The 25717-nt window shown below is 40.9% G+C and overlaps 1 protein-coding gene across 2 annotated transcripts in view; it reads right to left on the bottom strand.

The window, feature by feature from the left end:
* NELL2 (neural EGFL like 2) overlaps positions 1-25717 on the bottom strand; it is a 221853-nt gene that overhangs the window by 41630 nt on the left and 154506 nt on the right. For both annotated transcript variants that reach the window (XM_039505120.1, XM_039505129.1), the window contains exons 14-15: positions 9160-9282; positions 7694-7789 (exon numbers count right to left, since the gene is read on the bottom strand). In XM_039505120.1, coding sequence (XP_039361054.1) covers positions 7694-7789; positions 9160-9282 — 219 coding nt within the window. The remainder of the gene's footprint in view (positions 1-7693; positions 7790-9159; positions 9283-25717) is intronic.

The raw sequence follows: 25717 nt of genomic DNA, 5'->3' as shown, positions 1-25717 counted from the left end.
GGGCTCTGGCAGGTGAACAGTCCTTCAAACCCCACTAAAGGGTTTATAAGTGTGGTGTGACAGACCCAGGCCAGTGGGGTACAGGAGTCTGGTAGAAGGCAAATATACTGGTCACTGGATGAGTAGTTTTCTGTTCCCTGAGTGACCAGAGCAGGGGCTGCACTAGAGTAATCAGGAACCTGCTAGAACCAGTTAAGGCAGACAGGCTGATTAGAACACCTGCAGCCAATCAAGGCAGGCTAATCAGGGCACCTGGGTTTAAAAAGGAGCTCACTCCAGTCAGGCAGGGTGAGCCAGAGGAGAGGAAGTGTGTGTGAGGAGCTGGGAGCAAGAGGCATAAGGAGCTGAGAGTGAGAGGGTGTGCTGCTGGAGGACTAAGGAGTACAAGTGTTATCAGACACCAGGAGGAAGGTCTTGTGGTGAGGATAAAGAAGGTGTTTGGAGGAGGCCATGGGGAAGTAGCCCAGGGAGTTGTAGCTGTCATGCAGCTGTTACAGGAGGCACTATAGACAGCTGCAATCCACAGAACCCTGGGCTGGAACCCGGATTAGAAGGCGGGCCCGGGTTCCCCTCAAACCTCCCAACTCCTGATCAGACACAGGATGAGTTGACCCAGACTGTGGGGAAGATCACTGAGGTGAGCAAATCTGCCAATAAGCGCAGGACCCACCAGAGTAGAGGAGGAACTTTGTCACAGTGGTTACAAGTTCATAACCATCCTGGTTCAGAACAAGCACAGTCACGAAAAATGTAGTTCCTCTTTCTAGAACCTGGGTCTTTGATCTGGGAATAAGTAATTCATAGACAATGGGTCTCTCCCCAGGGCCTAGCTTCAAAGGCTGGATTTTTGCATAATTGGAGGAGTTACATTTGCATATACTACCCCTACAGTTTTCCTAGGAAACTCACTTAACTTTAAAAGTTCACATTATTTCAAATAGTTCTTTGTAGCTCAGAACACTTCTCAAGGTTTACATTAGCCAGGTCTCCTCCCTACAGACTTTATGTATAATCCCGCAATAATATATAAGCATTTATTTTTGTAATATAATGAACTGCTAAGATACTTAATTCATTAAAGTTTGTCTAGGATACTGCTATATCTGTCACATACATCCCATAAGTCATCTCACCATTTGGAATGACTTGAAGACTCCAACTACTAAGAGATACAGACTCCAAATAGCCAGGTTATCTTGTGTCTGATCAATATACTGGCAGAGCCTGAAGGGAAACTTCTTCCACACTGACATCTACTAAAATCTACTAATGTCATCAACAATATTTATACAGATATTTTTAAAATTGCACAATTATTCTTGAATTATAAGAGAGCAAAAGAGAAAGTAGATGTGAGTAATTTAAAAGACCCTCTCAGACACCAAACTGTTTTAAAAAATTGTGCAGGGCATTCCCTGTAACTTGACATCTTTAAATCATGATATGAGGACTTCAGTAACTCAGCCAGAGATTAGGATCTATTACAGGAGTGGGCGGGTGAGGTTCTGTGGCCTCCCAATGTGCAGGAGGTCAGACTAGATGATCATGATGTTCCCTTCTGACCTTAAAAATCTATGAGACATAATACTATTCATTTCAAAGTGGAATTACCCATTATCTTCAAGGAAAGACTTAAACCTGAGGGCTCTGTACTGCCCCATGAGTGTGCACATAACTGTATACTATCTGCTTTCCCTACTGCACTTTTATTTAAATGAACTTTTCCAGTGGTTTTTCATACAGAATATTTATAGAGACTGAGTAGGCCTCTTACATACACTGAATGGAGAGACCATGATAGCTCCAAGGAAGTTATTCTGTTGTACCGAACCAGTAAGTTACATACAAAGTGACCAGCTTTAAGAAGGCCCAACTGTAGTGTAGTCAGCAATCCATTTCACTCCAGATATCAGGGCAGGATTTAGGCAGACACGTGGTGATACTATGCCCCATATGCTGTATTCCTCAGTTATATGGGCTCTGTATCCCAGTGGTTTCAGCAAAAAACCATTTGTATTTTACACGATAGTCCTGTCTCTTCTCTGATGGGGTCTACAAACCCCACACTGGGAAGGAAGGGGTTAAAGGACAACACTGGGCCCAGAAAGTCTTGCCCCTCCAGGCCTGCAGCGCATGGTCCAGGTGGAGAGAAAGCTTAAAAGGGAGTCACTCAGCTCAGAAGGGGGGAGGCTGAAGAGGAAGAGGGACCTACCCTGAGGGCTTCTGAACAAAGGTACCAAAGAAGCCTCATTGTTCCCCTACATTGTTGTCTCTCATAGAGCCCGGGATCCCCTACCAACTGCCCTTGTTCCAAGAGGGGCATAAATCTCATTTTCAGCACCCTGCTCCAGTAAGGGGAGGTTAAGGACAGTGAAACCCTGAGGTGAGGATAAGCCATGCATAAGGGTTAGAAACTGGACTTAATGCCCTTCCACTTTGGTGGCAAGAGACTGGAAATGGGGTGTAGTAACCATTAGCCCACTTGGCCCTCCGAGGTCTCTACTAGAGGGTCACTATAGCAATGTAAGCAATTACTAGGAGGTTTATTATTTAGGGATTCTTTTTAAAATTTAATGTAAAATAAAGGACATTCAACCACAAACGCTGGGTGATACCATATTCATTTTTCGTACTTGTCAAAGTTTCCATTGACTGCAGTCAGTTCTGGGCATGGAAATGTATTCTGAAATACTGAAAGCAATGTTAAAAGTTTAAAACACCTTAAATTAAAAAAAGAAAATTCAGATTGAAATTATCATTTGACATTTAAACCGGACCTATAACATTGTTTGTTTTTAGGTTCATCACAGGGCGCAATTAGACCCAGAGGCCAAGATTTTAAAAAGTGACTAGTGATTTTTGGTGCTCGACTTGAGATCCCTAAAAAGAGACTGTATTTAAATTGGGCCTTTGATGCTATTAAAATATTACCCCACTCCCCTCAGACCAAGATGGGGGACTTCCCTCAGGGGGCACTAGGACCCATGCATTCTTTCCCTTCCCCTCCCCCCAAGCCTTGTGGAAAGAGGCTACAGGGAGCAGCCAACCAGAGACTGAAGCTAGCAGAGCAGCTGTAATTCAAGCAGGGACTAAGGAACACTGATGGTGTAATCAGATTGCTTCAGTTTTCATTTTAAACATTCCATCCCCTGTGCTGATTGGCTTTTCACTCCAACCCAGCCCTCCCTTCGTCCATCTGCTTAGCTCAAAGGATTTAATAAACAAAACCAAAAACTCGTGGCACTAACGTACTGTTTGCAAACCATCACTCTGTTTGTGCTGCTTGTGCATTACACTTCTTGCCACATCCCACATCTGTCTTGTCTACTTGGATTGTAAATTCTTTGGGTCAGGGGCTGTCTCCTAGTCTGTCTGTAGAGTGCCTCGCACAAAGAGGCTGTGTTCTCAGCTAGTGCCTAAACACTACTGTAAGACAAACACATAATAACAATAATAATAATCTCAAACCCTTATAACATCAATTTGGCCACGCAGTTTGTTGGGGTTCACCAAGAATGCAGGCTCATTACTGGTGGTTGACTTTTATTTGCATTTTCTTGTGAAAAGGTAGTCTTAATCAGTTTAGCTAGTAAAATACATTTCATTTTGAGAAATTTCCAAAGAAAACTGTTTTTCTAAAATGTCATGAGTTCTAAATATGACATTGGAAACGTTTATTGTGAGTTTCTAATACAATTTGGTGCCTAGAACCTTTAATGTTTCTGCAACCAGCCATTCCAGTTCTTCCAGAAAGAGTTCAGTGCTCTACAGGTTTCGATTACCATTTGCGTCATAGTTTGTTAGATTTAGGACCTAACTGGCCAGGGGCTAGCTGTGGTTCCTCTAGCTGAACACCAGGAACAAAAGATTAAATCAAAGCAGTTCTCTTGTGATGCTAAAAGTGCTAAAATATTCCACCAGGTTTAGCAATATAAGCAAACTTAACAGGCTTTGTAGTAGCTTTGACAACAAATTATATTCCGAGTACTGGTACAACTATTTTCCTAAAAGCTATGAGCACTGGGATTAAAGGATTTTCACAAGATCCCCTTGGAATAGTAATAATCTGAATCTTTCTATTATCATGGTCAATGCACCTGAACAAATTAATTTGAAGTTGCAGTATAGAGCAACAGTCACACATGCTAAATATTTAGCTTGTACAGAAAGCGGCACACAACTCTAGAGAGATCTTATCTATAGCAATTACCTAGGCAAATCACTAACCTGAGTTGAATTTTAATCTTTCAAACTATAGATATTAGAAGGGAGCTTACAAAAACTAGTTATAAATATCAAATATATTTTGCATTTTCTAGACCACCAAGTATTCACAAAATGTATTTTATTCGTGTCGTGAGGTTTCCACACACTATGAACACTTTACTTGGATAAAAATCCCACATGGGAAGAAGTCAGACAAAGTGCATTTCCCTGAACTCTGCCTACACTGTATGATATTAGTGAGCATTCTTCTGAACATGGCTTTGGATGCCTTTTTAGTAAATGATCCTTTCCAGATATGAATTACCTCTGGGACTCTCAAATATTTCCGATGAGAAAATTTTGTGGGTTTGCAATGAAAAAGTCTGACGCTGGCAGGTATTTTCAAAATATGTCCCCAGACTTCCCATAGATGTCTAAATCCCCTCTTATTATACCTACTGAACACTGTGCTATACTATCAATTTTTCAAGAGCAAAGGATAAAGGTGGTTTACTAAATGGTGCTGTCTCCTCTTTTAGCAGCGAGAAATGGTTTTGCTTTAAATGGAAAAACAAATCAACACATTTTCCATTCCCTCCCCCTCCTCTAGTCAGTGCCTGGGGTTATCACAGACTCAGTGAGGGGCTTTTTGTGGGAGCTCCTTGTTAAAATGATGGTCAGGACTTCACTGACCTGCACATGGGTGCGGGAGGGTAAGTATTTCAGAGAATTCCTATGCCTCTGCAAATGGTTGGTTATATGGACTTCATTTCCTCCCCAGAAACAGCACACTCCCACCCATTAAAAAAAAAGTGAGCAGCTGTGAGCAGATGTGGTGTTTGAGCTGGAACCCACCTGATATAAAGAGTGAGGGAGCAGCTAGAAGTTTCTCTGCCCTTTACCTCTAAACCATTGGTCCAAAATAGTGTGAATTTGTTGACTTTTGAAGCATGATACAAACTCACCTATTTATCCAGGCTTCTAGGGAGGGAGGACACAATAAAGACCGGTGATAGTGGATGCTGGGTTATTATATAGGCTTTGATTTAATCTCTGGTTAACCGTTTTATAGTTAGGGGGTGAGGAGCAACAGGTGGTCAATTTTTTTGTGACTATGTTTAATTTACTGCAAAGACTCCTATAACCTAGGGTAGGCACTTCTTGAATATAGGTATTGTAAAGTGAAATAAATAAATAAATTAAGAAGTGTGCAATTTAAAACTTCCCTTGGCAGCTTTAAATCTATCCCTATTCCTCCTCATCTGAGAGCACAGCCAACCAGTAGTGGTGAGGGAGGTGTCATTGCACCTTGAGGGATAAAGTGAGAACACAACTTTTCAATATGCATTATTTGTGATATAGATGTCCTGATCATTTCATACCAACAAGACATGACTCTTGGAAGCTGTATTCTATATTCAAAAGGAGTGTGCTGTTTGGAGCTCAGATTTTCACTAGGGAGGGCTTTTGGACCATGACAGTTCTATGTCTGAATCACCCAGATCTTGCCTGTTATGAATAGGAGTGCTCTGCCGTTTGGTGCTTTGAAGGTATTTTTGATGGAATATACCAATCCACTGTGTTTCAAAGTGACATATAAGTTAATTAGGATCCTGTTCCAGAGCTAGAAAGGAGGTGCAAAGTGCAGCTGGGCTATCAGACAATGTACATAGCAGCATTTGTTGTCAATGTTAATATACAAACCAGGTGACCAAATCTCCTTGGACTCTTCTAACTGACCCCTATGGGTTCCAGGTTATTCATTCTAGTAGCACTAAAGTCTGTGACCCCTTTGTGGAAGTCTGCTGGGCAATGGAAGGTTCTCCCTGCAAAGTCGAATCTTCCAGTGGTCTGGGCTGCCATAGTGGCTCCTACACCACCTCCCATGATGATCCATGGCTCAGGGGGTGGTCTGTGTGCAGATCACCACACCTATATCTGACCCTAAGTTATGGATCATAATTATCTTACTAAACTCAAGTTAAACATTTGGTAAAGGATATTTAGAAAATGTAGGGTAGGATTTTCAAATGCATTCAGTGCTCACCTAACTCTGCTCTCAAAACTCTCATTGGCTTAAGGGGAATGAGGAGGCCAATGCTAAGTGTTTGTGAGGCTCCCACCTTTAGTGTTTCATTAACTGTACACGTGCAGTATGTTTTGCTGATAACACTGAAATGCTGCAAACAGTATGTCCTATAAAAGGAAAAATATCACACCACCTTATAAGCCATCTTTATATCTAAAGCATTATTTTAGCATAGAAACCACTACAAGTAAAAACACTGTGAAATCAAAACCATGCAACAGCTACATGAAAAAAGACCTTTATATTTTGCCCCACAAAATTTCCAACACTGCAAAGCAAATGCAACGGTCAAGAATGTTTGACATTCCTAGAGAAAGATACCAACCAACAGGGCTGCAGCTATTTCACACAGTGCCCTTCCTGTGCAGAACAGCAAAATCCATTCTAGTTACCATGACATACAATGACAAGAGGCAAATTTTTCACCTCTCAAATGGACCAGAACCTTTTCTGTATAAAAGTCAGATCAGCCAGTATTTTTACTAAATTGGACAATGTTTGCAAGTAGAACAGAGGTAGTGCTTCTAAAACTACACCTCCTCGACCCCATGCTGAAGATTTATTGAAGACAATATAGAATGGCAACAATAGTCAATCACAGGTGGCAGATTGTCCTTTAAGTAGGCATAGCGAGGCTAATCAATCTAAAAGCGCTTTCCCTTCTATCCCGAGGCCATTTACTGTTAGAATCCATTTAAAAATTCAGTAGCCAATAAAAATACTGAAATTATTTATTTTAATTTAGAAAAGTTATTGACAAGCGCTCAAGGTGCTAAATATGAGCAATCCCAGATACTTTTGTTTGGTAAAGCACCCAACTGGTGTAATTTACAAAGACTCACATTTTAAAAGAAAGTTTTAAAACAAGGTTTTGTGGTACTGTCATCCCCAGAGATGTCAAGCATAGAAGAAAGGCTGTGAGAGAAAGTAAAACAATGGGAAGCACTGAATCCTGTCTTACCGTGAATTCATTTTAAAAAGTCCTCAAATGAGGATGAATGGGAAGGTGGGTTATTGAACTATAATCACAGGTTGACAATAAGGTCATGAACAACTGTTTGTGTTTATTTCTACGTGTCAGAGGATATACAGCCGGTGGGAGCTACCAAAAACTATTTGCTATGAAAAGTGAGGGAATAATTATGGAGCAACAGAACGTAGGCTACTCAATCATGTCTTGGTGTAAGATGTCAATATGCTGCTAGTTCAGATTGGTACAGTACATGCTTTTGGGAGCCATATGAGAAAAGTGAGTCACTGAGTTTATCTACTGCATATCTGAGTACTTTCCAGCAGCAGCTACCTCTTTTAGGAGGCACACTAGAAATTTTTTTTTCTTGGAATAGCGCAGACATTGGCATACGGATAATTTTATAATAAATGAAGTTATCATCTTACCAGTTTCACAGTTGGGTCCAGTGAAGCCCTGTGGACAGGCACAGACATTGGAAGCGATGCAGGCTCCTCCATTCCTACAACCATCTTTGCAAAATGCTGAAACAGCAAAAGTAGAAAGTATCAGAACCTATTAGCTAAGGGCCAGATTGCGCATAGTAACTGTGCAGGTGTTTGTAGCCCCCCTGGCCACCCCTGATGCAGCAGCCAGACACAAATGCAAACCCTGCAGCTTTTCTTAATTCAGAGGCTGTTCAGTCCTACGGTTATAAGACACTCCAAAAGGTGCAGGGAGGAAGATTAGTTACCTCTACCACACCAGCCAGATAAGCTGGCAGGGTGCAAAAAGGGGACTGGATTGCACCATGCTGAGACATTTCAGCCTGTGCACTGCCTCCTACTTCACAGCGGATTGTCCCCTTGAGGCACAAACCCTCCTGAGGGCTTTGCGGCTCTACACTGCCTCCCAATACAGGTCTATGCCTATTAGACACAACTGAGCACTAAATCAATTACCTATTTGATTCTTTGTATTCAGCTATTACATCCAAACTATAAAAAATGGTAAGATCACCCCAAGAGATAAAGCGCTTTAAAAACTGGCTTTACCAATTATTGTCCAAAATCTGTCCTCACATTTGCATTTGTGCCTCACACTGATGCCAGTGAAGCTGCATCCATTCATTCAAGGACCACTTTCTCCAGATACAAATATTGGAATTCTGCCAGGACTCTGGGGGTTCTTAGATAATTACAGGTGGCCTGCACCTTGGCTTTGCATCTATCTGAAATATGGTACCACCACCAGAATGGGACCCAACGTCCTCACATCTCAGTAACTTCTGTGAAATGCAGCACTAGACAGTCTAAAAGCAGCTTTGTGGCTCTGTAAAATTCAGCTTCTTTGTAAAACTAGCAATATAATCTGCAATGTTTACCAGGGATTGACAGTGGCTGTAAGCAACCAGCTTCTCCTGGGGAGTAAAGGTTTCAGGGTCAACATCTACTGCTGTCTTTTTTCACTTACAAAAGGACATTACATACGCAACAATATGCAATTCAATCTGTAGTTCATTCAGGTATAATAGCAAGTGATTGATGGTGAATAAATTGCATTTGGTAATAGGTTTTCCTAGCTGGAATGTTGTTGGTTACTGTGGTTATTTTGAACAGGCTACTCTGTATGAAAACAAAATTATCTTGGGATAGATACCAGAAGTATTTACTCCACCATTTCAGAGCTTGCAATTTATAAATGCTAAATTTTCAAACTACTTGGAACTTTGTAAAAGACAAAGTCAATGGATATTGGCCCATGCAATCCTCTTTGTGGAATCAGGGCTTAAATGCTAATGTTCTGCAGTTTCTTCTTCAAGGTACACCAACAGATTTGTGTTAACCACGACATGAGAAATGTTATCAAGTACGAAGACAATGCATGTTACAGCCCAGGGTTTCTGATAATTTACCTTTACACACGGTACCATTTCCTGTATAACCTGGCTTGCAGACACAGTTGTGCCCACCCACAGTGTTGAAGCAGAGTGCGTTTTCATCACAGCTGTGCTGGTTTGTGATGCATTCATCGTGCTCTGAGAAGTAAAACAAATGGATGTTATTGAATTGTGACACTACAGCAATATAAAAGCTTGAACTATATTTCCATGTAAATAAACCATAAACTCAATAGTTACTAAGCAGGATTTGCATATTGCCCAGAAGCGGATTAAGCAGTGGGCAACACCCTGAAATTTGACATATTGCTTTCCTTCGTTATTCACTTAGCACTCAGTTCTGATCTTTGTTCATAAAAAAAGAGCAGTTTGAAAACAAAGGTGTCTCTCCTCTTTCAGGGAAATGGGACTTTTACCTTATTCTGTTCTTGGTTTTGGCAGATCAGCACATACAAGCTAGGCTGCTGCTTATGTTTCCATGTTGCTTCTAGCAAATTTGTTAAATACTGTTTAATACATTTTTATTTATATACCATATGCCTTGCTCCAGCTGTCCAATACAAAACCAACTTCTGCTTCAGGCATGTTCTAATGGCGTCAGCATGGAACTGGGACCCACGAACTCCTGAAATTTTAATTTGGACTCAGACACTTTCTTCTGTGGCCTTGGTAACATCACAAAGCCTGGGTTTCCAATTTGTCAAACAGGGCTAATAGTTATCTACTTCAAAGGGCTGTTATGAGAATTAATAGTGTTTGCATTAGTATTTGCAAAGCACTAAAGTGATAGTTATTGTAACTAGCAATTTCTTTACTAGATATAAAATTATGGGCATTCAGAATTTGTTTTACTGGCTCAGGCCTCTGACCCATCAAGTCTGTAATTCTGCCTCTTGTAATGACAAATATTTTGCTTCAAATGACTGTTAGAGCATCTATGGTGCAACTAGCCAATTGTACAATATTGTATGGGCACAGGAGTGTGGGAGAACTCCTCTTCTGTTTGTAAGCACCTACCATGACAGGACCCTACTCCTGAGCAGGGTCTCTGGGTACTAGCAGAGTACAAATAATAACCCTAGAAAGAATACAAGCTAAGACCCCAATCCTGCAATCTTCACTGAGTTGAGCCTCCCATTGAGTGTAATGAGTAAGGACTGCAGGCACGAGTCCTGAGGCATGAGATTTAATTACCCTGATCACAGCATGGATAATTAAAAATGTTATTCATAAAATGATCTGGTTCTTTGAAAAATCCAGTTACAGTATTCGACTCTAACCTCCTGAAACAGTGAATTCCACAGGCTAACCTCATGCTGGGTGCAGTAATATTTGTGTGGGATCAGTCCATTATAAAAGAGAAAAAATGTCACAACTATGCAATTAGGCACACAAGTATCAGTTGTGCTGTACTGATATCCTGGCTTTGTGTCATTATCTTAATGTTATTTAAATATAATTTAATTTCCTTGCTTTTTTCATTCCATACAACAAAACAGAGTAACAACTATGGAAGTGTAGGAAACGTATTATTTACTTAATGCACAAAAATATCTTTCCATGCCATTATGATAGTCTCTCTTGAGTTGTAGGATATGTACAGCAATACTTCGCAATAACTGGGATCTTCATTGTAATGTAATGAATTTTGCAAGTTATCTGTCACGTTCAGCCAGGGAGTGTGCCCATCAGCACTGTTCCTTGGAGATGGTGGGGTTGGCCAAACTCCTTTGATATCATTCCAACACCCTTCACTGCCCTAGAATACAGACAAATGTATACTGGAGAAAGAGGGCAAGTCACAGGCTGCAGATCTAGAAAGGGCAGTACAAAGCAGCTGTTGGGGAGAGCTCCAAGAGGTTGTGGTGGCATCCACAGCTGCTGGGACATGGAGCTGTTGTGGTCTCCAGGCCAAGGAGACTTGGCCCTAAATTCCAAGTACTTAAATATATAAGTATTCCCACTGAAATCAATAGGATAATTCATGCATTTAAGAAACCAATTGGGGCCTTAGAGTACCTGATATGATGTATATCCTACAAAGAAATAGAAAACTACTGTACTTTTGAATGTTGCTTAGTCCAGAGATTACATTATAATGATACAGTATGTGAACTCTTAAAAGAGGTATTGTCCTTAAAATAAGAACATAAGAACGGTGATACTGGGTCAGACCAAAGGTCCATCCAGCCCAGTATCCTGTCAACCAACAGTGACCAATGCCAGGTGTCCCAGAGGGAGTGAACTTAACAGATAATGATCAAGTGATCTCTCTCCTGCCATCCATCTCCACCCTCTGACAAACAGAGGCTAGGGACACCATTCCTTACCCATCCTGGCTAAAAGCCATTAATGGACTTAACCATGAATTTATCTAGTTCTCTTTTAAACCCTGGTATAGTCCTAGCCTTCACAACTTCCTCAGGCAAGGAGTTCCACAGGTTGACTGTGCGCTGTGTGAAGAAGAACTTCCTTTTATTTGTTTTAAACCTGCTGCCCATTAATTTAATTTGGTGGCCCCTACTTCTTATATTATGGGAACAAGTAAATAACTTTTCCTTATTCACTTTCTCCAATCCATGGTTATAGATGAAATAAATACGCTAACAGTTAAGTAACAGAGTTTGGATGAAAAAAGATTATTTTTTTGCCTTGTCTTTTTCTGATCATATTCAAAGTGAGAACGTTCATGTCAAAATAGCCATTTTTCTTCCCTGACCAAATTGTGCTAGATTTTTCTCTTTTCAACTAATATAATACATGATTCTTATCAGGGCCGGCTCTAGACCCCAGCGCGCCAAGCGCGCGCTTGGGGCGGCATGCCACCGGGAGGGCGGCAGGCGGCTGCGGTGGACCTCCCGCAGGCATGCCTGCAGAGGGTCCGCTGGTCCCGCGGCTCGGGTGGACCTCCCGCAGGCGTGTCTGCGGAGGGTCCGCTGGTCCCGCGGCTCGGGTGGACCTCCCGCAGGCGTGTCTGCGGAGGGTCCGCTGGTCCCGCGGCTCGGAGGACCTCCCACAGGCGTGTCTGCGGAGGGTCCCCCGAAGCCGCGGGACCAGCGGACCCTCCGCAGGCACGTCTGCAGGAGGTCCACCCGAGCCGCGGGACCGGCGACTGCCAGAGCGCCTCCCGCGGCATGCTGCCCTGCTTGGGGTGGCCCAATTCCTAAAGCCGCCTCTGATTCTTATAAATGATTCTCAGGATGAGGCTTAAGGGTACTTAAGAGCACTCTCCCATCGATTTGTGTACTCCACCTCCCTGAGAAGCGTAAGGGAAGTCGATGGGAGACGCTCTCCCATCGACACAGTGCAGTGTAGCCACTGTGGTAAGTGGATCTAACAATGTCTACTTCAGTTACATTATTCATGTAATTGAAGTTGCATAAGTTAGATCTTTTTACCACAGTAGTGTAGAACAGCCGTGAGATATTGCTAGTTTAGAAGAAAATGTGTCAGAGCAACAGGAAGATTTTAGACTCAATTACAGAAAGAGACATTTTGAAAAGTGTGGGGGGAAATGAGTTTTCATGTTTTATATTCCATCTACATTTAGTGCTAGTATACTATTGTTAAAACTGTTTAAATTTAAGGCTCATTGACATGTCTATATGCTCCATGCTGGAGAGTGGCAGTTCTGATTAGCTGTACATGGCTTTGTCAGGACTTTGGTGCAAGGTGCATTAAATAAATTATTTGTGGGGAGGGTGGTAAAAATCTCATAGAAAGGAGGTTTTGTATACATTTGAAAAAAAAATAATCTGACTATAATAAAACTAATGTCAAAGCTGTCTACCTATATTTGTATATAAATCATAATATAGCCTGAGATACAAGATAAGGCCTATCAGATAATACATATTTTAAAAACTGAGTACATGCATATTTACAATGGACTGTAATGGCATTTTGTTGCTTAAAATCTAATTAATTCTCATGTCTGTTATTTTGGTTTCTTTTTCTAAAAATGTTCAATTTGAATAAAGAAAGACATTATAGAGATTTAAGTGAGTGATCTCACACACATAACAAACCATATGTTGCAAACAGCTGATGTGAACATATATCATGAAGCAAAATCAACTTTTAAAAAAGACTTTGCAGCTCATCTTTAACACAGTTTCTTCCATTTGGTAAGTATAACAAATTCTACACAAATTAGAACTGTAAATATAGAACAAACATGTTATTTCTTATGGATGAAGTATATTAGGAGTTAATATTTATTTCAAGCACCTTTAGAAATATTATGGCAGATTTAACAACAATCTAATATTCACTTCACTATACATCATTATGATGATGGCATGGTCATGCCAGCTACAACAGTAATAAAGAATCAAGGAAATAAAATTACTTTTGCAAAGAGATTTTAATGATTTACAAATCTGAATATGTATAAATGCACTTTCCATAAAGAGCAAATGCACTGGTTTCACTGATTACTTCTAAAGCTATATTATCTACTACATCTAAAATCCATTTAACACTAGTCAGGACTCTGCTCAAGTGCATTAACATTCGTAATATCTCTGCTTTGGGAATCAACAGAAGCCTTAAATATGGTATTCATGTTGATTAAGCTGTTCCTAGAGTAATGGACTCTACCGAGACAAAAACCGTTTTAGCTCCAGAATTCAGCACACTTTTGCTACTACTTCACAGTGACAATAAGTGCCTATGTATGATCCATTCAGATCCTTCAGAAAACAGATGCCTTAGTTAAAGAAATTTAAAAGTGTGAGTATGGAAGTTGTTTCCCTATGTTTATATAAACTAACTGCACAGGTAGGCTACCTTTACTGATACACTATATTTCATTTTACTTCTTTACAAAACAGCACTCAGCACTGTATTTCAGAAAGGCTTTTATTTGACAAAATGTTATTACTTTGCTCCAAAAGACAGTCTACAAAGTCCTGAACATAAATAAAGCTGATAGTGACCCCTGATTGTGGAGGTAAATAGCAGTAGTTGCAAGGGCAAAAGTACTTCCTTATAGGGACAGATCCCCAGCTGGTGTAAATTGTCCTAGCTGCACTGACTTCAGTGCAGCTAGGACAATTACACCAACTGTCTCAAGTGGCATGAAGAGTTCTGAAGAACAAAGGTAGTAAATTCCAGTGCACTATATACACAAGAGGCGTCTCACCCTGCCCTTCTTTTCCTACTCCCATGCTCCTATTAACTCAACTTCTTCATTGTTCCCCTTACTCCATACTCCACTAATAAATATTTAAAACAATTAAAAAGAAATATGAGACTAATATGGCATTTGCCACTCATCACTGTGCTTATGTGATGTGACCCTTTTCCATCTCCCTACTTCTCCTTTCTGTATTTAGATTCTTTAGGACACTGACTCTTTTTTTTTTTTTTTTTTTAACCAAAAATGAAATTTTCTGTGAACTGAAAAGTTGAAAAAAATGCCATTTCGGGTTGAATTAAATATTGTTTGACCCCAAACAAAATGTTTTGTTGGTTTCAAGTATTTAATGTTTTTACATTTTTTAAATAAAATGGAAGGAAATTTTGAAACAAAGTCATTTTGAAATGAAAAATTGAAACATTCTTTGGATTTCTCTGGAATTTTTTAACACAAATAATTCAGTAAAACTGCTATGAATTTATGCAACATTTTGCTGTCACTGAATCTGCATTTTTTGCCAACAAGTTTCAGGTGACAAACACCACCCAGCTCTAATAATGATACTGTTTGAGAGTCACCTGAACTGTTTAACCCAACCTAGTCTGTAGCTTGTGTAATCAAAACAATCACTAATAATTTAGCTTAATTAAAAGCTAATTCCTTCTCGTATAGCTCATACACAAGATTTAAATTAATTTTAACTAAATGGAATAATACAGTCTCTTCAAACTTTCCATAATTAGGATCATTTGGGAAAAGACAGATGTTACATTTCTTAAAGGACCCAGTTTTAATTAATTTTAACTCAAATTAATTAACAATTTTACTTGTAAATTCTCAGAAAATTCATTCTATACTCAAAGAGTGCAGTAAGTTGGAGGATGATATACTGTATTTTTCATGCATAAGCAGTTGACCCCCTGCTTTAAGTGCAACATGAAATCACTCTCAACTACGGAATCATGACGAGTGCCAGCATAATGTGTCTGCAGCATAAATAATAGTAATAGTAATAAGTGATTCTGGCATGGTGTGTGCCTGAAATGGTTCTTTTCTTTGTAGCCATTTAGAGACCATTCTGATCTCTGAAATGCCATTTGTCTGTAATTACTCAGTCCATCATTGTTCTTCAGGGAGAACAGCTGCCATTATGTTCATCCAGATGTCTGCGTCTCTTCGTTTTTATTTATTAGTTTACTTATTCTACATTTGGAGTCAATATAACAACAAAACACCTAGTATAGGAGCCGCTAGCAAAACTTCAGGAGAAAAACCCTATCACTGGACATGGTAAAAATGCAGCAGCCATTTTCACATCCATTATCAGAAAGATTCAGGAGCTCACAAAACTCAGTACTAATGAGAAGAACAGAAGGGGAGAACATATCATGAAATGAAAGCTGTAGATTAAAGGGCAATCAATCGGCTGAGCAATAACAGGTCAGCAGAGGGCAGGGCGATTGGAGACTGGGAGGGGCAATGACAAGGCAGCTGTTCTTGGTGGCTGGCAATATTAACTGAGAGGGGTTCCGTGAGTTGCCCTATCTCAGTTTGAGGTTAACAGAACTCATATAAATGAATTATGAATTCTGTAACATTGGTTTCTCGAACAACAGAAACAACATGGTCTGCTGCATGGCGCTGAAAATTGACAACACCTTGGCTGAGAGGCATCAATACAGTTCAGGGCCAGTATTGGGGTTGGGAGGGAACCATATGGCGCACCGGGATGGAAGGGGAATTTATAAATACAGAAATGCAGTGGGCTACTCATTCCTGCCCTCATAAATTTTAAATAATTGCTCTATACTGACACTACCCAAGTGCCATTTTTAACCTCACTGAGGGGGACTTCCAGCCCTGCTGCCTCCCATGCATGCACATCAGTAACATTAATAATATCTTTAGCTATCAACATGATAAAATCTTTATCTGCCCACTGATATTCTTTGTCTGAAGAGAAGAGAAATCCTAAAGCTTTTGGTCTGGTAGCGAAACCCCCTGCTAGAGTATCTCCCATCTCTAACCCCACATGATCCTTTCTCACTAGGAAAGCCTGCTTTGCTTTCTACCTCCATGAAGAGATAAGAAAACCTCTTAAGCAGCTAAACCTAAGAGAAACGTTTCAGTATTATCTTCAAATACAGCTTTTCCATATGAAATCTAAATCCAAATCCTCCTGAACTGTGCTCTTTGAGAATGTAGTTTAAGAAACTCTCCACAGATTTTCTGGTAAAATGTCTTGTTTCACTGTGAACTCTCACACACAGAGAAAAGACAGGGGTGGCTTCACAGACCACAAGGCCTGCTGCAGCAGAAGGATTCGTTCACCTTCTCACTGTGTTTGTGTCTCACAAATTGGAGAAATAGTTAATCCTCATCTAGAAGTTTCTTTGGATCATACCTTAGTGACTCTAATTATGGATTTTATGGCACAGTGAGAGCAGGATATTTTCCAGCCTCTTCCGAAACACCGGACAGCTAGTGTGTAGATTAAAGTTTATCTTCTTACTTAGGTTAGGATCCCTCACATACCATCTGTGACACTACAGCCCATATTCTTTATAGTAATATTATTATGATATGAGTATGGCGTAATTATGATGTATTTTATGCAAGATAGATCATGTAAGATATCATTGAAAAGGTTATGATTTACTGAATATGATTATCCTACTTGTATGCATGTATCATTTTGGTATCTGAAGTTAGGAATATTATCTATGTGACTTCTTGGCTATTTACACCTGGGGAACGCCCACTAGGCAAAAACTGTCAGTCTAGATGGCTGGCTGGGAATGGCCCATTCAAGTCAATGGACCACTAGGGAGAACAATAGATCTTAGAAGAAGATAATCTCCCACCAGGGAGCCTTCCGGAGGATGCTACAAACAGCCTCCAAGTCATGGCTGCTATGACACTATAGGGGCATGTGACCAGATCACCTGGTACTGGACTCCATCTTGGAATTCCAGTGTTTTTCCACTGAAAGGTCTGGGAACCAACGTTGGAGACAAAAGGTTCCTGCCCTATGCAAAAGCTATTTAAGGCAGGGGAGTGACATCATCATGAGTTCTTCACTGACTCCCCGCCCAAAAGAGACTCTTGGAAATACCTGAGTAACAAGGACTGAACTGGGAGGGAAGTGCTGGACCCCAGCTAGAGGGGTTTCTAGCCTGGGAAAGGAATAACTGGAGTTTTTAAACTGCAAGCAAGAGCAGCTGGCCTCTTAAGAATCTTTGCAACCAGTAATCTGGTGGTTACCAGAGGACCTGGTGTGTAAGCATTCTGTGGTGTCTCCCCATTCATGAGCCAGTTTTATGACTTCCTAGAGCACAGGAGAGCCCTAAAGTGTTTCCTATCTCACCCCACAACAGTTGGTCAGGGTAATGACTACACCTCCGCCTAACATCAGCCCACCCAAACCCCTACTTACAGCTGGGGAATATTTCCAGAAATCCCCAGTAGTGACCTGGGTTTTGCTGCCAGCAGGAGCCCACTTTTAATTAAATCCTTCCACACTAATGTCTGGCCACAGCTCAGTCTACAAGGTCACTTACTATCCTCCTCCTAGCTGCATGGGCAGGGTTCACCCATGGAAATCCCATGATCTGAACAAGACCACAAGTCTCTTGCACAGACAGACTCCCTATATGGACACAGCTTTATGAGCCCTTGTTAACAAGGAAAGCACACAGTCAGAGGGGCTGTTAGCTCTCCCTTCTATTCCAGGTGGGCATCCACGTCTTTTCTGGCTCTCCTCTTGGAATCTCCAAACCCTTCACCTTATTCCATAGTGACTTCTTGACTTTAGGATCCAGCCATAGGCATGGTGGTCTCTCCAGGTGCTCAGTCTTCAAGTATTCCTCTGTTTGTTGTACCACCTCTGCAGCACAGACAATTAATACTAGCACACCCATGTCTACATCCTCCCAGGCAGACCATGTACTTAATTATTACTTTTGTCCATAAGCAACTCCACTGTCCATTGCTGGGGTTTGAACTAGTCAGACAGTCAATACTCATTTCAAGCACTGGGTAACAGTGGGCATCTGTACCCCTGAAGAAAGGGGCTCACCTTGGAACTTCTGTCAGTACCCCTTTCTTGAGATCGCCAACCAGACCAGGATAGCAACTTTGACATCTTCATGATCTGCAACACATCCTCATCTAAGGCCTAATACAAAGCTTGTGCTCACCTTCTCCATTTAAATGGCACTCAAACAAGTAGCTCAAGATTCTTGCAGCTCACTGGAGGGAATGGTCACATTACTCAAGCACACCTGTGAATCAGCTTCTAGTCCTGTTTTGGCTAGGGAAGGACTGGGACTTACAGGCAGCACGAGCAGCAGGGTTAGCGAGTCTCTGACATGGCTGCTCCTAGAATTGTTACTGCAGTTTCTATAAAGCTGCGGCCCAGGCTTCCTGTTGCAATGGAGACTGGCATCCTGTGTTGGGCTACAGCATGGACTTGCTACCACCCTAAAAAATTAAACAGTAGGCATCGATGCCAAGAGATGTGCTGCCAGAGCCGGGGTTAGTCTGGAGGAGTCTGCCTTTGCATCGTAGGCTACTCCTTATCAGCAGCCATCAATGCTGCAAGAGAGCTGGTGGATATATCTCTGCAGGCTTTCAGTGGTCTGGCCTTATGGGAGGACATTGAGTTCCACCAGGACTCATTGTCTGGGGTTAGAGGTGTTGGTGCCAGCTTTGGTGCTGATATTGGGGTCTGCTTCAGAGCTGTGGGTGTTGGTAGTTTCTGGCAGATCGGGCACTAAATGAAGCTGTCTTGTCTGCTAGCCTGATTCTGGAGCTCATTTTCTCAGAGTCTGATGAGTCCTTCATGGACTGTTTCAGAAGATGGCACTTCAACATCATGTCTTGTGATTTGTGTGTTCTTGCAGAAATTGATAGGCACACCTAATATCAGTTCTGTATATCTGATTCTTCTGAACAGAATAGACAAATCAGTCCATCACAACATGGTCAGGGTTTGAAACCTGCAGGCTTTGGGTCTGCCTTGTTAAGTAGCTCTATACAGGAGTGGGTTCTGTGCAGGGTCAGCAGGTATATGGGGGATGGGGTTTCAGACAGTCAATACTCATTTCAAATGGACTAATATAGATCACGGCAGTCATATGTCAAAGAATTAGAAGAGTTCTAAAAGTTTGTAGAAGACTTTTGAGGTTTAGCCAAAGCTAAGAACTAGTGAGCCGGTCACTCGCCAAATTGTCTTGCTGAGGAAACTGAGGGGGTGTCATCCCCCTCCCAGTGCCATCATATGTGAGGAGGCTCAGGGCATACACACAGCCCCAGACACTATTTCAAAAAGCTGATCTTGCACACATGAACACCTGCAGTAGGATCCACAAAGAAACCTACTCAAAGAAAAAGAACAGTTATCATTATACAGTCTTTAACCAGGACTCCACAGCCTGTTGAGGCACTGCTTAGAAAAAGAGATCGTAGTCTCATAATCACCCTTGGCTTTGCATTCAAGTTATTATTCCTGGCTCTACATCCCCTGAGATCACAGTTAGATGCAGTTTCCTGAAGGAACTCACTAGTGATTGTCCCTAAATAACAGTATCCAGGACCATGCGGGTTATTTACACACACACACACACACACACACTTATTTCTATATTTATTTCTATAGTTGGTAACACACACACATACATATAAAACAGAATTTATTGGAGAATTATAGAAATACAGAGAAAACATACAATAAAACTCAGCTAAACAAAAATATTGTTACCTAATACTATGAAAAGCTCCACTAAACAAGACAAAGTTACAAAGTATTGTTTGGGTCTCAAATACTCAAAGTGATCACGATCAATCCTTACAGTTAGGAAACAAGCTAAAAACAAACCAAAAATATTTCCCCTGTAAATTGTTTACTTTAGCTCTACTCACATCCCAGGATGTGTTTGGCTCTGTAATCAGAGCTCCTACTTTGCTTTTGCCTGCTCTTGCTGTTTAAATTCCAAAGGTAAGACTTAAGGTCCTGATCCTGCAAGCTGCTCTGCCCAGAAGAAACTGCACTGACACTGAGCCCATGGAGTTTGGGATTGTGGCTTAAATTAGTGTTTACATTATATCAGATCCCTGAAACCATACCAGAATGGTAAGCCTGTTAAGACTAGCCATTTCAGATAATCATGTTCTCTTCTTACCCCAAAACATCAAAAAAAGCTATGCAGGTAGAAATTACATAGAGTTCAGACATTACTGCTAAATCAAACCACCATGCTTGCTTCCTCTACAACCAGGGGCTAAGTAATAAATTCTTCTTACCAATCATTTTTACGTTCCTATATTTCCAAACTTATTAAAAGCACAGGAAAAAACCTGAAGCACCAATATTCTTGATGAAGCCTACCACTCAAAGAAATCAATCCTCCCAACTCGAAAACTGCCCAGTTATGCACCATCTACCACTTTAAAACCTTCATCTTCATTATGTTTTTAAATGCACCATCACTAAGACATTGTACAATTTTCCAGACCCCTGAACGTCAAAGCTAACAGTGTGTGACAGCTGGTCTGTCCCACGCTCGTCACATTCAGTGGTCTGTAACAGGGTAAATGACACAATTACCTGCTGTAATTACTGTTGCTGACAATATATTTTCCCTTGTGATTTCTTTATGAGATTCAGAGCTGCTTATCTTGTCAGTCCAATCCAAACCTTAGTTTGCATGTGATGCAGACATTAACTTCCTGAATATTTAATAATTAATTCCAATATCTATAGAGACAGATATCTGGAATGATGAAAATAGTGTAAATATATTTTTGCATGGTTAAATAGCCTGTAATTTTAATGCTTTGCATTATAAAGCAAGTATTCATAATGAAAATATTCAAATTCTGTGGTCACTGATTTTATGAATACAGTACATTGGAAGAAGTATGCGGGGAATGCATAAGCAGGGCCAGATTTACGCTTTACGCGCCTCAAGGCTCAGCATCCTTAGAGCCCCTCCCCTACCCCACCTACAGCTGACCTTTGTGTTTTCCATAAAAAATGATTTTTTTACTTTGAGGCACCCCTAGAATGCCAGCGCCCTTAGGCACATGCTTACTGTGCCTAACTGGAAATCCAGCCCTGATTATAAGATGCATAAATAAAAACATTCACAAAATTTTCATTTACAAAAGTAAAACCTTATTAAAAAAAATACAGCCACCCAGATTAAGTCATTCTATTCCTGATTATCCTCTCACTCGTACAGTATAACTCTATTGACTTCAATAGAGTTACTCCTGATTTAGACCAGTGTAAATGACAGACTAAATTCTTGTTGCATTTCATCCATGAATGTATGACAGTAGTTATGTAGACATATGGAGAGTGTAATAGTTTGCTGCTTCTAGGTCTGGCAAACAGCCATAGTCTCCCACGGGTTACAGGTGGCTTGTCAGAATCTTGAAAAAAATTCACTGAAGCCTGGTAGGTAAAACAGCCTCCTCTTATTAGAAAAGCTGTTCCCCACAATGCCAATTCTTAACACAGAAGCTAAGATTTTCATAGCATCTAGTGGAACTGTGTTAATTTTTTTTTTTGACAAATAGTAAATTTGCCAAAAAATGCTTTCAGGGGCTCACCAAGATTAATCGTGAATTATTTGATGAATAGTCTCGAATGAAAGAAATATATAATTTGTTAGTCAAGAAATAAAAACTGTTCATTTCAACCATTTCAAAATTAAACATTTTGACTATGTTTTGAAATGTTTTGTTGAGAACTTTAGCTATATTTATTTTAAAAAGGTGGAACCCCTCCCCCCGCAAAAAAAGCAAAAAAAAGGGGGGGGGAGGGGAGTTGGATCAAAGAACATCCTGAAATTAAACTAAAACCTGATTTTTATAAAAGTGTAATTTCAGGTCTTTGTTTCATTTCAGATATTCTTCATCTAAAATGAAAAATTTTTGGTTTTTCATTTTGGTAAGAAAAGCCCCAAAAAATCATTTTGGGCACCCAAAATTCACTAGTAATTAAAAAAAAAAGATTTTGGTACCTTTATATTATTAAAAAGTCTCACATAAATCCAATATTTGGACACGCTGGTTTCAGAAGCATTCTCCCTCAATTCGCAGCTTACCTCATCAGATCAGACTTCATGCAATACAATCTTAATTGCATAATACATACTGTGGGGATTGCAATATCTTTTATATCTTAACAGGACAGGTTAACACTTCTTCCAGGTTATTAAATGGTCCCCTATATTAATATATGAAAAGTTTGGGCTTTTTCAATGTATTTAAGCTAGTCTGAGTCCCAAATTCAGTAACATTATGCATGGTAGAATTACACCAGGTATATTTATAGAAGTTAGAGATGAACAAGGCATATTAAGTCATTTTGGCCTCCTCGCATGTGATGTACCACTCGAACCAGGGCCCATGCAGGATTATTCAGAACAGTATATCTTATAATGGTTTGCCTGGATGGGTTTTAAATGTCTCCAGAGATAGAGCTTCCTTTGGGATGCTATTCCAAAACTTAATAGTTCTCACTGCAGAGGTGAGGCAGTGTTTGGCTCTTAATCTTTTCTCATACATCAGTTTCTCTAGCCCTTTAATTATTTTAGTTGCTCTTCTCTTTACTTCTCTCAATTTATCTGCATCTTTCAGGTAAATAGGAGCCTAGCACTGAAGGCAATATTTCAGGTGTGGTTTCAGAAGACCTGTAGAGAGAGAAGCTTTTATTTAACATACTTTTACTGCCTTTCCTGCTGGCATGTCACATTGCAAACTCCCGTCTAATTTGTTGTCCCCTATTATCACTAGGTCTCTATTAGCATTCCTGTGTTTTCAGGTTTCTCCTTCCCACTGAACATCTGGATTTCAGATTATGATTCCTACATGCATTAGCTGCATTTTCCCAATTTGAATCTTATGTTATTTCCTTTCCACTACTAATCTCCATGTCCCTTTGCGTTATATCTCTTCCATTTACATGAGTGATAGTCCTCCCTGTTCAGGATTATATTGTGGTAAATTGTGTCATGGAATGGGCCACCCAAACACCCCAAGAAAACCTGCTTCAATATAGAAATAAAACACCCTCTGACTGCACACGTCTAGTTGTCACATATCACTCCACACTGGACCCCATCATCAAACAACTACAACCCATAGTCAATTGGGACTCCGGCTAGAAAGAAATCTTTCCTGAACCCCCATTTTTGGCCTTCAAACAACGCCCAAACCTCTCCAAGCTCATCATCAGAAGCAAGTTCCCCACAGACCAGGCCATACCAATTCACAGTGGCATCCAACCCTATCAGAACAACAGATGCAAAACCTGCAGACATATCTCCACTGCTACAGTGATCAACACCCCTCCACAGCACACTTTTCAAGATCTATGGGCCTTACACATGCCTATCTCAACATGTGGTGTACCTCATCCAGCGCACTAAATGCCCCAACAGCTATGTGGGTGAAACTAGACAATCATTACGCTCTCACATGAACTCATACAGGAAAATGATGAGACAAAAACACCACATCAAGTTGTGGGTGAACCGTTTTCACAAAGTGATCACTCTATATCTGACCTCTCAGTCCTCATCCTCAAAGAAAATCTGTACAACATTTTCCAAAGACGGGCCTGGGAGCTTAAATTCATTACTCTATTAGACACTAAAAATCATGGACTGAGCAGACACTGGATTTGTGGCTTAACTATAACCAACTAACTCCCTTCCCCCCAGCTGCTTCCTCGCTCCCCTTCCTTTCCTTCCTATGACTGGAGGGCTGTTAATAGGCCACTTCACCTTGAATGGTCCCTTGAAATATGTGTTAACTACTTATGCTGAACAATCCCTTCTACCTTGTATTTAGCTGCGACACTCTGAGTAAATTTTTCTGGAACCTGAAAAAGAGCTCTCTGTAAGCTTGAAATTTTGTCTCTCTCACCAAAAGAAATTGGTCCAGTAAAAGATATTACTTCACCCACCTTGTCTCTCTATATCAGGGGTGGCCAAACTGTGGCTCGTGAGTCACATGCAGCTCTTTTACCATTAAAATGTGGCTCACAGAGCCCCCCATGTCCCTCCCTGTCATTCTCCGCCTACCAGACGGAAGAGGGGGAGCTCAGGACCTCTGCCTTGCAGCAGGGTGGTAGGGTAGGGACTTCTGCCCAGTGAGGAGGGGCGGGTCTCGGGGCTTCTGCCGTGTGCCGCATACCTGCCTGGGCTCAGGACCTCAGCAGGTGCAGGGCTGAAGCCTGAGCCCCATCTGGTGCCTCCTGCATGGTTGAAACCCTGAGCCTCGGCAGGTGTGCCCCAACTTCTGAAGACTGTAGTATGCGACTTGGAGAGTCAGTAAGTTTGGCTACCCCTACTCTATACTGTGGTTAGTAAGCCACATTTTATATGGGTTGGTGAAGAGATACTTTTCAAAGAGCAAAGTGTGACTCTCCAAAGAGATTCTGTTGAGTCAGCCAGGAATCCTCAGGGCACCAGCACAGTACATGCCACAGGATGGGCTTTCACAGCAGACAGCATTGATTCCTCCTTGCCACCTAGTTCCTCTAGATGGCAGGGAGGGGGAAACAGTCCAGGGCTCTGCCCTCACCCTGTCCTCTTCCTTGCTCCTTTTGGTAGCTGCTGTACTCAGGGAGGACAAGCTCCAGAACTGTAGCTAGTCCCTGTGCAGGCATGCAAGGGCAAGAGAGGTTTCCTCTAACTTCTCTTATGTATCCATGAAGGCGCGGGCACAATCTGGCCCTGGATCATCTACTTATTTCAGTATGAATAGTAACATGCAGAACTAAAAATACTCACATTTTGGAATTACATGTGGGAGTGCAGATACTGAATGAGGAGTGAGTTGGTGAACGGATAAACCTGATAGGTTTATTTTATGAGCCAAGCCATTTCAGAGAAAATTTCAGCCTAATGCGATGTGCAAGGAAGTACCAGCAAGTGTGCAATTCCTGCTGTTGTTAGTGAGGTGCAGCACCACATGGGCAAAGCAAGTAAGGCCACTAATCCAAGATGTGCTTGAAAAGGACCTTTCCAATGTGGGAAAACATTTGTGAATCATTTTATCTGCTGCAGTGACCAATCATCTTTAATTTAAAGAAACAGTTTGATACAATATTTAAGTGCAATCTATTTAAATAAGTGAATCAAACATTATCCAACCAGAAGATCTAGTGAGGGAAATATTAGTGATGAGATTTATCCTACAGATAGGCTAATCTACCAAACAGGATTAAAAAATAATATTATCCAATACTAGGTGGTGGTGTGAAGATACAGTAAAAAAACAGTTTGTCATTTAGCTTAGGTCAAGTTTACTCCTTATAAACATGTTGCAAAAGAAAGTACATAGACAACTGTCACAAGTTACTGCAAGAGCACTTTTTCACTGGACTCACACAGAGTGTGCTGTTCAAAACAG

This window comes from Mauremys reevesii, linkage group 1 (genome assembly GCF_016161935.1).
Source record: "Mauremys reevesii isolate NIE-2019 linkage group 1, ASM1616193v1, whole genome shotgun sequence".
Classification (NCBI taxonomy): domain Eukaryota; kingdom Metazoa; phylum Chordata; order Testudines; family Geoemydidae; genus Mauremys; species Mauremys reevesii.
The sequence above is the reverse complement of the archived record's forward strand: the minus strand, read 5'-3'. Positions and strand labels throughout refer to the sequence as shown.